General features: G+C 52.1%; 1 protein-coding gene across 5 annotated transcripts in view; it reads left to right on the top strand.

Moving 5' to 3' along the window:
• LOC131405640 (core histone macro-H2A.1) overlaps positions 1-13677 on the top strand; it is a 75949-nt gene extending 62272 nt beyond the window's left edge. For all 5 annotated transcript variants that reach the window (XM_058540686.1, XM_058540674.1, XM_058540677.1 and 2 more), the window contains exons 7-9: positions 189-278; positions 2856-3030; positions 12913-13677. In XM_058540686.1, coding sequence (XP_058396669.1) covers positions 189-278; positions 2856-3030; positions 12913-13078 — 431 coding nt within the window. In that variant the 3' untranslated portion in view covers positions 13079-13677. The remainder of the gene's footprint in view (positions 1-188; positions 279-2855; positions 3031-12912) is intronic.
• The last annotated feature ends 696 nt before the right edge of the window (positions 13678-14373 follow it).

Genomic DNA, 14373 nt, shown 5'->3' with positions numbered 1-14373 from the left:
TGGCCAATGGTGAATCCCTTCTAAATTTCACTTTTCTGACTCCATCAAGGCTTAGTTCCTGTTTTGCAGCCTTATGGAAATTTAGCTGGTCAGATCATTTAAAGTATGCAATCACCTGACATGCTAAGTGTCTGTGTGTGCCCTGAGACACAAAAATGGCAATCTGACCTCGCCCTGTCCTTGTCTAGGAAACACGCTGGAGAAGAAAGGTGGCAAGGAGTTTGTGGAAGCTGTTCAGGAACTCCGGAAAAAGAACGGGCCCTTGGAAGTAGCTGGAGGTGAGATGCGGAAGCACTGTGCTTATCTGGGCGTGGCACATGCAGTATTAGGGAAACCAGTTTATGAGACAACTTAGAATTCAGAGGTACATGGCACTGCAGACATATGTCTCAGATGGAGGCAGAGGAAAGCCTGTTAGCTTTACAACTAGACTTTTATGACGTGCAGATTGTCAGGGGAGCTTATTGTGAAAATTGCCTTTCCAATTTTTTTTGTTTATTACTTAAAATAGCTTCTGAATGTTTGATGTCTAGACCTCAAATTTTAAGGAATTACAGAAGCCGAGTTTGGCAAATCTAAGAGAATTTTAGACAGTGATACTGAGCCATCTGCAAAACTGCTGGTGAAAGATGCAAATTAATCATTTTCATTCAGCCATCTGTGTTCTTAATGGGAAAAATATAAATACATATTTCTCCTTTGCCAATTATACCTTTCCTGAACTAGGGGTAAGAAAATGACTTGGAATCTCATGTGGGGCAAATTATTGCTAAGAACCAGAGGCAAGGTACTTCTTACTGCTGCCAGCCTGTATTTTGGCATTTTAGGTGGTCAGGAGGATGTGCAGGAGGGCTACCCGAGGGCCGGGTAGTCCGAGCAGTGGGGTAAGGCCCAGCTCACCCCACCAGCTGTGTGAGGACAGGCCATTCCCATCCTCTCTTTGGTCTCCAGTTTTCTCTTCTCACTAGATGGTTCCCAATGCCCATTCTGTCTTTCTGAATCTTATTTAATGTGGGCATCACCAATTACCCTGTGATATCCACACAAGCCCTCCCTGAGGGTACACCAGTGACCCTCTTTCCCCAGGGACTACACATGACCTCCCAGCCTGGGCTAGTCACAGGGCCTGGTGGGGCTAAGAGGGTGGTATTCTCTTTACTGATCTGTGCCTTTGACCTCTGCTCTGCCAGTTCTGTTTTTCCTGCAGAGGGCATGGCATTGGGGGGTTGGGGGGATACAATTATCAGGCTTTTCCAGGTAGTTCCACCAAAGTCTCCATTGAACAAGGGAGAGCACACGCTACCCAGCTGGGGGCTCCTCGCCTTTCCTCAGCTCCTTCCCAGCACCTCCCTGTGCCAGCCCAGAGATCTTCCCATCGGTGCTCCAGTTCAAGCCCATTGGTGACCCTGGGTCATGTGGTGTGATGTGCTGCCATGCACCAGACTCAGCTGATGCAAACTCAGCCACAGCTCGTGCAAACCCATTAGATTTTGCATGGCTAAAGATATGTTTAGTTGTTTTAATAACAAAGACACATTCTGTTCTTGATTTTAAGATCAATTTTAGACAATGTTTTAAAAAGTATAAAGAAGATAATAAAACATAATGCTGTTCCACTGTCCAAAGATAATCACTGTTAACATGTTTCTTTCTAGCCTTTTCCCAGGCATAGTTTAGCAGTGACTTCTCATGCGGACAGACCAGTGAATTAAACCCCCCAGTGTCAGGTTTCTGTAGGTCAATGCTTCACAGAGTTCTTGAAGCAGTCAGTGAGCAGAGACAAGACTCAAACTCAGACCCATGACTCTTGGTTCAAAGCTGTTTCTACCGCACCTTGAGACTCTATCCACCAGTCACTCTTTTTGTACTAGTGACACGACCTTAACAACTCATACCCCTTGGATAGTGAGGATGGGTGTCCCTCACAAAATGGGTTTAGGAAACACTTGAGCAAACAAACAAGTTTGGGTGTCTTACTGTATTAGTGGAGTGGATGGAGACTTCAGTGTGCTCCTATGTGGAAGTACAGCCAGCACACTCACCAAAGCCATTGTACTCAGAACCCCCTTCTTTGCGCTGCCTCTTTGGGGACAGGAATCCTGGAACATGCTCTGGGAGACACCAGGCTGGCCTGTTACATTTCCTGGTGGGTAGCAGACCCAAGGCCAGTGTCTTTAGATCTGACAAGAGGTCAAGATTGAGAGTGACCTTGGGAAGTAGGTCTGCTGTGGAGATGTGTAGCTGGAAAAAGTCTCCTCTTCCAGGAAGAGAAAATAGTTCCATCCTTAAAAGACAGTCTAATTAATTCTGTTAAAACGAAACAAGATCAGTCAGTCAGGGAGAAGAGGAGGGCAACAAAGATGTTAGTCCAGTTTTCCTAATAGGTTTATCGTGACCTATGTCTGGGAGATTTACAGCTACATTATAATTATATGCACGTGAATCCACTTGAGGAAAGGGGCTTGACGACCCCAAGAGGCAATTAATTTGAGGCCACAAACATTCTGACGCATTCGATCAAGTTCGATGGTTAAGGCTCTGCTTTCTGGGAGGGTAGAGAGAGGGCTTGCTATAATCAGGGCTAAAATTCCTGGTGGTGATGCATCCTGAGGCCAACTTTCCAGGGGTGTGTCTTGGCTTGGCGTCCCCCAGAGTGAGAAGACTGATGAGCAGTTTCCAGCCTGAGCTTACGTTGGAATCACAACACGGCGGGCAGCTGTGGCCCTCCCTGGACACAGGCCATCGGAGGGCCCAGGAAGACGCGCTGTGGCTGGAGAGTGGGTCTGTGGTTGGCATCTTGTGCCATGTGCTTTGCAGGAGGACAGAACTAACTGTTCCCGTCTCATCCCCTCCAGCCGCTGTCAGTGCAGGCCATGGCCTGCCCGCCAAGTTTGTGATCCACTGTAACAGTCCAGTCTGGGGTGCTGACAAGTGTGAGGAACTTCTGGAAAAAACAGTGAAAAACTGCTTGGCCCTGGCAGATGATAAGAAGCTGAAGTCCATCGCATTTCCATCCATTGGCAGCGGCAGGTAAGGGCTCATGGCTTGTTACCACATCAGCTGGGGATGTATTTCTCCACATATTTGGCCCATGGTTGTGGAGCTCTGCCTGTGCAAGGTCGACTGAGGCTGCTTTCAGGCAAGTGCACTGAAATTTTGCACAAAATAGGGAAGAATGCAAACATTAGCCATGGTGGGGACAGTTGAAGAGATGCAGTGAGACAGGAAGCCCGAGGACAATTTAAAACTTCAGTTATGACAGCAGATGTCATCACAGAAGGAGACTTCAGGTATCCAGGGACCATCAGAGATGGTGGCTCCAAGCGTGAGTCTTGAAGGACACTAAGACTGAGAGGGTGGGGAGGACAGGGAGGTGTGAATGCAGGGGTACTAATGAAGAGGGCGCCCCTCCCAGAACCAGCCTGGAGCTGTTACAGTTCTGTCCCCAAACCACAGCGTTCTTGGGGCAAAGCCCTCTGTCTCTTACCTTTGTATTCCCCGAGCATCCTCACCTCTCCAGAACCTGCTTGCTTTCCCTCTGTCTCACTGCCCTCTAATGAGGTGACAGGACCTGGTGGGCTGAATGGGGAATTATGTGTCAGTGACACAGGGCTGGGCCTCCCCCACCAGGCAGCCCTGAAATATCCCCATGTAGACTCGCCGAGGCCCTGAGGAGCTGCACGACCCCCCCTAAGAGGGACGCCACGGGAGAGTGTAGTCCTTGAACAGCTGCTGGGGTAGGCAGGACTCAGCAACAACCCCACCCCACTTCCCTGGCTGTGCACCCCTAGATGCCAGCATGTAGTCCATTGGGTCCTGCCTGTCAGAGCAGCACTGAGCTCTGGCACCGGGTCAGGCCACTACCCAGCTGAGTGATGGCATGTAAATTAACCCCACCCTGAGCCCAAACCCCTACTCTGTAAAATGGGCCTAATAATCCCCCCACATGACATCTTGGGTTTTCTCTGAAAATTAAAGGAGCTCTTAGAAGGGAGAGGGCTTTCAGAACTCTATGCCATGATGAAGATGTGAAGGCCTGGTGGATCAGCACTGCCTCTGAGGTCGTGTCCCATCACTAGGGTCCTCCCTGCCAAGGGTCTGGATTGAGCTCTGAGGCAAAGGAAAATGGCCTTCAGAGGCTGCAGCTGTGGGCATCTTGGGCCCAAGAGGGGCCACACCCCAGGGCTCTGGATTGGCAGGTGGCTGCACCTGGGGCTTCCCATCCAGATTGTGAGCCTCCTTGGGTCTCTGCCTTCGATCCCTCCCAGTACCCAAGGAAGGCAGGGCTCTGCAAGGGCAGCACGGCTTCCCAGGACACCAACTGTGCATGACCACAGGCTGCACCGTCCTCCTGGGCCAGCCTCAGTAACAGTCCTCAGAAACATTCCTTGTATTTATAGAAAGCTACTCTTTTTAAAGCACTTTCCTTCCAAACCCACGAGTGGGAGAGAGAGTAGATTTTCATCCTGGTAGGCCCCATAATTCTGCCTCCCTGAACGCTGCCATTACTGAGGTCCCACGTCTCAAGTGACAGTGGCAGAGCTAGCCCTGGGTGAGCTTCCTGTCACATTGCCCTGGGATGTATCCTCAAGCAGAGCTCAGACGTTGTACCTAGATGGCCTTGCCCACAGCTGGCCACTGCCACCGTGCCCCAGGGCTTTCTCTGCGCCACGGAGGTCACGCACGACTGACAGGACCCACCAGAGGACCCAATATGGGAAAAGGTCTTCCCCTGGAGCCTCTGTCACTGCCTACCTCCGTCAATAGCAGAATGAGCATTCCCCAGCAGTCCCTCAGGGCTGTGGGTGGCCCCCCCTCCCTCCCCGACCCTGCAGGTCTGGGCAGCCATGGCTCCTACACCAGGTGCTCCTTTGAGTGCAAGCCCCTCAGCCCTGTGCTGTTAGAGCAGGCTCGCTCCTTGGGCTTACTAGCAAAAAGAAGCTGGAATACCAAAACGGCCACATCCACATCCACATCCACATCCCGCGGTGTGTGTGGGGAGGCACTCTGAGAAGAAGACAAGTGAGACCTCATTGCTGGTGCCCCACCCTCACGCATGCCCACATGCATGCTGCCCTGTCCTCTGCACCCCCTTCACTGCCCAGTGCAGGGACGTCCAGAGCTGACGCGATCACACACACTGTTCTGGAGTGCCGTCTACACTTCCAATCACTATACTTCATTCTGTTCTCTTTTGCCAAGAGCATATGTTGAACATCATTTTAAAACACTATTTAAATGCATCTTAAAAGAAAAGCTAACAGAGGTAGAGCATCTAAAAGCCCTTTCAGTTGGCTCTCAGAGCACCTGGCAAAGACAAGCATCCTTCATAAGGTGTTCAGTAACCACCCAGTAGATTGAACTTTCCCCAGAACTACAGAGATATGTAACAGGTGCCAGGGCCAGTCCCAGAGTCTATTTAAGACCACTTTTTCCAAAGTGCTTTTGGATCAGAGCCTAAGTAGCCAGCTTCCTGCTTCTCCTACCTTCCCATCCCCCCACCTCCCATAGAAGGTCTGTTCTGTGGCACTGTGCTGCTGTGTGACCTTTGGTAAATGATTCACCCTCTCTGTCCCTGGCCTGCCTTATCAGCTAATGAGGCTGTGGGGACTGCCCTTCCTCAGAGACGGTTCTGAGGCTCAGTTAATTAGTGCTTCGGATGCACTTTGATCTACTCTGATGAAAGGTGCTTCCGAAGAGAGCAGTGATAGGAGCCTTTATTGGAGGTAATAATTTCGCACTCTTTCATATGGCTATTGGGATATTTTTAAATGAAGTATAAAAGTAATTCTCATAAAAGAGCATCTGTTATTACAAACTTATTTACATTTTTCATGGAGTAAAAAGTTTTAAGAAATAATCAATTGAAAGCTTTTAAGAGGGCGGAATGCCAAAGGCAAGCACATGTGCACAGCCACCCGGCCCACATCTGTCAGGCAGACCTTGCCCCACAGAGCCGTGTAAACAACTGCCCTCTCTTTCATGACAAAAGAATGGGATTACACCAGAGCCGGCCAGTAAATCACAGCGGGTTTTAGGAAAGGAAATAAAACAGCTTGTTTGCGGCATCCAGTGTCTCTGGCATAAAAGTCATGTTGGAATTAAAACTATATAAATGCAAACATGTTGGTCAAGAGCTGTGGGATCACTTTCTCTCGGCCGAAGCCCAGCATCTCTGGCACGTGGAGGACGACCACAACCCTACACTCCTCCCTCCAGTCCATCGGCCCCCGGGCCAGTCTTAGAGCCCACTGGAGGCAAATGGGACCCCAGGGTGTAACCCCAGCCTTGGGAAACCACCTCTGGCATCTGGTCATCGTGTCCCTGGGCATTCTGGTTGCAGTATTTATGGATACCCCCACTCCCTCAGCTCTGTTTGACATTAGGGAGCGACCCCTCTCTGGAGGGGCAGCACATAGGGAATAGCTAGGTTGGGGCTTTGATTAAACTTCCCTTAGATTTATGAGCTTAAAAGAAAAGCCAGTTTGTTTTTTTCAAGCTACCATTTATGGGTATTTATGAGTCCCAGGCACTGTGTTAAACCCTTTATCTGCATCATCTCACAACAACCCCACGAGATGGGCACTGTTGTTAATTCCACTCAAAGGCGAAGAGACAGAAGCTTAAAGGGGTTGAGTCACTCACCTGAGGTCACACAGCTTGTACTTGGCAGAGCCAGAGTTTGATCAGAGGCACTTGGCTTCAGTGCTCGTGGACCTGCTGCCTCCTGACCCTGTGGTCAGCACACCCACCCCCTCATCCTGCTGGAGGGTTGCCCCATTGCCCTCGCACACTCTACGTGGGCAGATTGTAGGGACCCTTGGAAAGACCACCCTGGAATTCCTGACCTGCTCAGCCATCAGCCGCAGGCTTTCTGCCCCCTCGGCATAGGCCTTAGAAGAGGACAATAAAGGACAGAAACAGGGCCGGCCCTGTGGCTTAGCTGTTAGGTGGGCGTGCTCCGCTACTGGCAGCCTGGGTTCGGATCCCGGGCGCGCACCAACGCACCGCTTCTCCGGCCATGCTGAGGTGGCGTCCCACATACAGCAACTAGAAGGATGTGCAGCTGTGACATACAACTATCTACTGGGGCTTAGGGGGAAAAAAAGGAGGAGGATTGGCAATAGATATTAGCTCAGAGGTGGTCTTCCTCAGCAAAAAGAGGAGGATTAGCATGGATGTTAGCTCAGGGCTGATCTTCCTCACAAAAAAAGAAAAAAAAAGGTGTTCAAGGACAGAAACAAATTGAACTGGGGAAAATTACTTATTAACCAAAACACGTGAGCCCTGGAGGGAGAGAAGGTCCGAGGCCACTTCGGGGTCATGCTGCCCGGCCCCTCTCCAGCTATAGGGGGGCACTGGGCCCATCATCACCCCCTTCTGAATTTTAGCTGCCCCCTCTCGTAGCCCACGGCTCTCAGCTCAGGACCCCGAGAGCCTGGTCTTTACCTGTCAATGGAGTGGCCTCTGGTAGGGCAGCTTCAGACTCAAAGCCAAACAGAACACGGAGAAAGGGAGAGGCTCAGGAGCACAGTGTGAGGGAGACCTAATCCTAGCAGAAGGGTGTCCACACGGGCTGATGGACATTCTCCCCATATCACCCAAGCCTCCACGACAACCAGCCCTATCCATCTCCCAAAAAGCCAAGACAGACAGGAGGACTGGCCCAGCAAGAAAACCAGAGTCCATCTAGAATCCACCTTTACTCCTACCCAGCCTTCCAAGGTGAGCTCCTAGTCTGTCTCCTCCAGAAAGTCCCCCTGGACTTTCCCAACCCTCAGGATGCAGCCTCTCCCACAGGAATCTCCACGGTCCCTGATCGGCCTGCTCAACACAGCTCTGGGCCTGGATTTCTGGGTGCCTGCCTTGCCCGGCCCTGGAGGGTGAGCTCAGCAGGGCTGGGGAAACTAAAACCTTTTCTGTGGTGTGGCCCTTGTGGACCCAGAATCCCTGCCATCCAGGTGGGAACCCATGTGTATGGCCTCCAGCCATCACTGAGCAGGCTGACCCAAGAGGGCGCCAGATGGAGATAGATAGCCCATAGTGTCCCCTTGTACCAGGCTACAGAAACTGAGGCCAATCCAGACACAACTGGAGTGACTTCAGGGGAAGCTCAGACATCTCTTAGTCTGTTTATGGCAAGGTAAAAAAAAAAAAAAAGTCAAAGTCAGGGCCGGCCCCGTGGCATAGCAGTTAAGTGCCCAGTGCTGGCGGCCCGGGTTCGGATCCCAGGTGTGCACCACTTGTCAGGCCATGCTGTGGCAGCATCCCACATAAAATTGGAGGAAGATGGGCACGGTTGTTAGCTCAGGGCCAGTCTTCCTCGGCAAAAAGAGGAGGATTGGCATGGATGTTAGCTCAGGGCTGATCTTCCTCACAAAAATGTCAAAGTCTAAGCCACTTGGCTGCAGGGGAACTTAAGGCATATGCTGTAACTATAGCCCACAGCAGACTAGGTCAGGGGCTGAGGGAATATGAGGGACACTCACCTTTTGGGGGCAGCAGCATCCCTGGCATCACCACCATTGTTGTTGTCACCGTGTGTCCTGTCGAGGTACCTATTTTCCAGTCGAGGAAACTAATGTTTAGAGAAGTTGATGGCCCTGCCCAAGGGCAGCTGGGATTCAAACCTGAATTTTGACTCTAGAGCAGAAGCCCTTATCCCTTCTTGGTCTGTTGCATCTTAGCAGAGGTAGGATCTAGTCTTGTCTAGAAGTCAGACACGGTGCAGCTGTAGGACAGAGTTACTGTCACAGAGGCAGTAGGTCTGAGATGGAGGAGGAAGGCACACAGACCTGCCAGAGCAGGGATAGTTGTTCAGAGGGGCTGTGGTTATGCAACCAACAAGGGAACCCAACCACCCAAGAAGCCAAAAGATGAGTGAGACACTGTAGGCAAGTGGCTCTCCGAGCTGGTCAGCGCTGCGCCAGGGAACCCCTCCGTCGCCCTGCCACACCACGGCATGCCAACACTTCAAGCTGTCAGCCTCCAAGAGGACTGGGCTGCAGACCCAGACACAGCTTTCTGGGGGCCTGATGCTGACTTCGTCAGCGCAGGATAACTGCAGTGACAACAGCAGTCTCCCAGTCCCAGCTGTCACGGGGCCTTGAAGGGGGGCAGGTTTCTACTGTGAACCTTTAGAAAGACCCTTCGAGACCACCTACTTTATAGAGAACACTGTTGATTGAGGACTCCGGGCATTATCTTGTTCAGTACCCACAGCCTCCCCAAGTAATAGGTACTTTGATTACCTACCCCATTTCCCCAGAAGGGGAAGCAAGGCACAGCGACAGGGCCCAGACTCCAGTCCTGTGCAGCTTTAGGGCCTGTGCTCCTCACCCCTCTGCTGCTCTGCCCTGGAGAGGGCAGGGGCTGCCTGGCCACTGCATGCACCACAGCTGCCCCTGTCTTGAGGGTGCAGGGCTCTACATGTAAAGCACTCTTGTGAGAGCATCTCCTTATACATTCTCTTTTATTACATACACTTCCAACTGTGGCTACTAGAAAACGTTTTGGAGCCCCACCTGAAGACATTAGGAAACCTGTTACCTTCGCCAGTCCTTCCTGGCAGCCTGCAGAGCAGCCACAGTCCCATGGCTGGGTTTCTTCTTTAGGCTGTGGCTGCCTAGGACAGAGGGAGGGGTTTGTCCACAAGAGGATTTCCTGGAAACAGTCAGATTCACATTCACCCAACAGCAACCTCGAAGGACAAGTCCAGACGAGCCCGTGCTCCACTAACAGTAGAGCATGCAGGTGTGGGCCGTGCAGGTCTAAAACCTTTGACCCCACCTTTGTCCCCCACTTGCAGGTTCTTAACCTTTGGGCTCCCCCTGCAAGCTCAAATTATCAAGTCCGTGCTGGCTCCATGTAGAACAGTGATTCTCAAAGGGTGGTCCCCAGACCTGCTGAATCAGACTCCCGGGGTGGAGCCCCGGGAAAAAGCAACCTGCTTTTCCACAAGCCCTCCATGGTCCTGATACAGGTTAAAACTGGGACCTCTTGATGTAGAGGAACAGGAAAGAACATTCCCTCACTGGAAGTCACACACCCCTTTCAAGGGTCTGAGGCAGGGGACTGGAAAGCTGTGGGAGAAGGTCTGTGTCAGAAAGTGCTGGGCTCAGGTAGGAGGGACTGGCATGTTTGGGGGGCTCCAGGGAGGCCCTTGGGTCAGCAGGGGCAGAGGGCCCAGGGTGTTTGCATCGCACCATATCTCACTGGGCTTGGGCAGACCAGCCACAGGGAGGGTGGGGGCAGCTAATGAAGCCCTGCTCAGGGCAGCTCAGGCTTCACCAACACAGGAGGAGGTGGGCTGGGACCATCGGGCCACACAGCAGACTTCAGGGAGGTTCCACAGGCCCTCACCTCAGCCCTGCTCCCCTGTGCAGGTACAAGGCAGAGATGGGCAGGCAGGAGGGCACCCTCACTGGGGAGCATGGTCTGGGGCTTCCAATGCAGAAAGCAGCTCCGCTCAGCTGCCCCCCCAGCCAGGTCCTGTCCACAGATCCAGCTCTACCTGGTCCAGAAGCCCTCAGGGTTCCCTTGGCCCCAGTGCAGGCTGCTTCCAGCCGGCTGAGCTGCCTGTCCTGCTGCAGCTTCTGGAAGGTTCCCACTCCTGCATGTCTGGCTGCTGGGTGCCTCCTCCTCAGGCTTTTGTCACCAGGGATGAAGTTAATGGTTGTAATCTGATGAGTCCGTTGGGCAGCAGCTGTATATACAGCAGGAAAATAAACATTTGCTCTTGGTGAGACACTTAAAATGGGCCGTTATTCTAGTGGCCCTATGACCCTGTGCCTGCACACCCCTCCCCAAAAGCTGGCCCTAGTCCCTCTCTCAGGAGTGGGGCCGGGTGGAGGAAGGACAGCCCCTACACCCCCACACACCCCACAGGGGGTGTGAGTTGGGCTCCCCACCACACTCGCACTCATTCCCCTGAGAACACACTCACCAGGGAGATGCCCCTCCCGAAAATGGAAGGTCGAGTTTACTTCCTCGAGCACTTCCCATCATGTGTCTTGTTCTGGACAGCCTATCTATCTTCTGTGCTCCTCGACTCTCGTGACAATGGTCAATGCAGCTGTGTCAGGTGTGGTGAGAACAGCTTCTTCTCAGACTGAGCTTGCAGAGCTGAGAGGGCAAGGGTGTGAGGGGAATGACCCCACCTTTCCCCAAAGCCCTTCTTCCTGCTCTGTCCCAACTACCCTCCATGCCAGGCCACCTATTGGTTGCCCTCCCAACTCTGGTGGTAGACAGAGCCTCAGGATCTCCCCAGGAGGAAGCTGTGCCTGTCTGAGCACTGTCCTGGCTGGAACACCTCTGAAGCTCTTCATTCAGTCTCTGAATCGTGTTCCTCATTGGCCTGTGTGTGCTGGCTGCCTGGCAGGGGTGCCATATGGCCGAGGAGGAGCTGCCTGTGTGTGAGGGAGCAGTCACACCCCACTATTGCCCACAGGCTCCTCTGCACAGGCTGGGAACATGTCCTGGGGTGACAACCCTTGTCTGCCAAGAATGAACTTCACTTCTGAAGCATCCAGAAGTTACTAAGGGTCTGTCATTAAGCCAGATGAAACCCTATTTGACCAAAAGCAAGTCACAAGAATGGTTTTCTCCTGTGGCTCTGAAATGCTCCGGGCACTGAAGACACTAGAACAGGTGTGGCTTTCCAGGGGAACCAGCCTGGTCATTCAAAACTCATAGGCACTTAGTGAGTGCGACTAGGAGTGTTCTAAGAAATCCCACACCTTACACATTGGAAAACCTCTCACCTGGCGGCAGTACTCCATCTGAAAGAGAGTCCCAGCTGAAACTGGGAGGTTGGCCCAGCACTTTGGATACCAACGGGTCCACAGGCTCAGGGCAGATTGAAGACTGTAGCTCTGCCAATGCACGAGAAATTCCCATGAAAACTGGCCCCAAACGCTCACCCTCAGTTCCTTAACTGTAAACTGGGGTCAGTAGGGGTTTGAATCCAGGGCCACTGGCTCCACAGCCCACATTATCTCCACCCGCCAGACTAGGCAAGTTGCCCCGTTACTGCCACTGTTGTCTTGGGCCACCTGGGTCCTGCACCTGCAGTGCTGCCCAGGAATAGCCTCGGACACACGTGGAGCAAGGCGTGCCAGTCTTTCTAGCCTGATTGCAGATTCTTGCTTACGTTCTGAGCTCCTACCTCCAAAGTTGCCACGTGACATTTACTTTAAATGGAAATGTGTGTGAATTCACACCAGTTTGGCTTGGAGACTTGGATGCCATCCCTTGAGATGAAGGGCCCACTTGTCCTGGAGTTGTTCTGTGCACCCACATCTCCCCAACGTCCTGGCCTTTGGTGTGGTACACTCTGATGTGTGCTGGGGGCTGCATTCCTGGCCAGCGGCCCCGCACCCACGAAATCTAAAGGCCTGTGTGAAGGGCTTAACCCTCTGCTTAGCGGACGGAGGCCACTGCCTTCCTGGAGAAGCTCCAGCCAACGCACGGGGGCCTTTGAGAGCAGGGCTGTGTCCCAAGGCCCGTGCTGGTCACAGTGATGTTGGGAAAAGAAACAGAGGAGGTCACGCTGCCCTTGGGAGACTAACACACACCACTTGCCTCGAAACCCAGATCCTGTCTGCTTGCTGGTTGCCTTTCAGAAACTTCCTGGCCTGCCTCCTTTCTCTGAGAGCACATGGAACATTCTCCTGTGGGTCACAGTTCTCTGCCCATTCACCCTTCCCCTGCCTGGTGGGCACTGGGCTTTCTCACTCTTGTGTATGAGCAGCCACAGGGCCTCACACCGCTAATGTACACTGACCGGACATGCGGCGAGCTGCGGCACAAATGGCCTTGAGGGCCTCCTGGAGGGAGGGGGTGGGTGGGAGGTGCAGGTGCCCTGGCGGCTGTGCCCTCCCTAGTCACTGAGCCCTGTTCTCCCTCCTGCAGGAACGGTTTTCCGAAGCAGACGGCGGCTCAGCTGATTCTGAAGGCCATCTCTAGTTACTTTGTGTCAACAATGTCCTCTTCCATCAAAACAGTATATTTTGTGCTTTTTGACAGCGAGAGTATAGGCATCTACGTGCAGGAAATGGCCAAGCTGGATGCCAACTAGGCGGAGGAACTACAGAACCAGCCCGCACCGTGTCCCCCGCCTCCAGCTGAAAGAAAGAAAAAAAAAAAAATCCCCTTCACTCCTCTTGGGAGGCGGGAACCCTTTCATTTTCAATTTTGCTCATCTAGGGAAAATAAGGTTTTGGTTTCCAGTTTAATTGTTTTTGACCTTCTAAAATGTTTTTACGTTAGCACTGATAGTTGGCATTACTGTTGTTAAGCACTGTGTTCCAGACCGTGTCTGACTTTAGTGTAACCTAGGAGATTTTATAGTTTTATTTTAATGAAATCCCGCTTGACGCAGAGCAGCGGGGAGAGCAGTGTCCTCTACATGTGGCAGAATCCAGGAAGCCCATTTTGTAACCGTGTGTTGTGGTGCTTTATCGTACACTCAGTGGCGTTCTTTTTACTATAATGTTCCTTTTTTTTTCTCAAGAAGAAAGATCATGAATTTGCAGCAGACTTAATTTTTGTTTACTTTTTGTCTTAATGATGGATTTGAAAATGAAAGATTTAAAAGGCAGAACAGAATCTGTTGTCCTTAATTATATTTGCAATTTGGAATTTGTGTGAATTGATTTAGTAAAATGTTAAAATGTTGTTGTGACTGGCATGTTTCAAGTTGCCCTGAGCCCTAAATCGGCTGCCCTTGTCACAGGAATGAGGGCCCGGGGTGGAGCAGCCCACTCCCAGGAAGCACCCAGGTGGCCGCTGCAGCCTAGGGGGAGGGGCATCCTCAGGCCCCAGTGGCTGGTAGAGGGAGTTCATGTGATGTCTCTCCTTTCATCCTTGTGACACTTGGGCAAGGGTGTTACCCCATCTCATGGAAGAGGAAGCAGATACACTGAAAGCCATGCGGGTGGCAAGTGGCGGGCCGATACTCAAGCCCAGGTCTTCAGACCCTGAGCCCAGCTCTCTCTTGCCATCTGCCCCCTCCTGGCCTTCTCTCTGGCTCATGGCTGGGCCCAGTGCCTCTGGGCCACTTGCCGCATGGAGCTGCAGAAGCCTCAAGCCTTCTGCCAGGGCTGTGTTGGGCCTGTCATTCCTACAGAATGAGGTCGCTGATGACAGGAGCTTTCCAAGGGCAAGGTGCCACTGCCAAGGTCCCCAAGATGTGCTTCCAACTTGTACATGCCTTCTCGCAGCTGTAGGTGTTTAGGGATGTGGATTATTTAGAAAGATCCCAGCTGGACCAGAGTAGCTAAACTCTTGTTACCTAAACTGAGCAAAACACAGACACTATTTGCTTCAAAATGTTCTTTCACCTTAATCTGAATTTCCCTAAAATGCACAGAA

This window comes from Diceros bicornis, chromosome 1 (assembly GCF_020826845.1).
Source record: "Diceros bicornis minor isolate mBicDic1 chromosome 1, mDicBic1.mat.cur, whole genome shotgun sequence".
NCBI classification, from domain to species: domain Eukaryota; kingdom Metazoa; phylum Chordata; class Mammalia; order Perissodactyla; family Rhinocerotidae; genus Diceros; species Diceros bicornis.
This window is presented reverse-complemented; position numbering and strand designations above follow the sequence as displayed.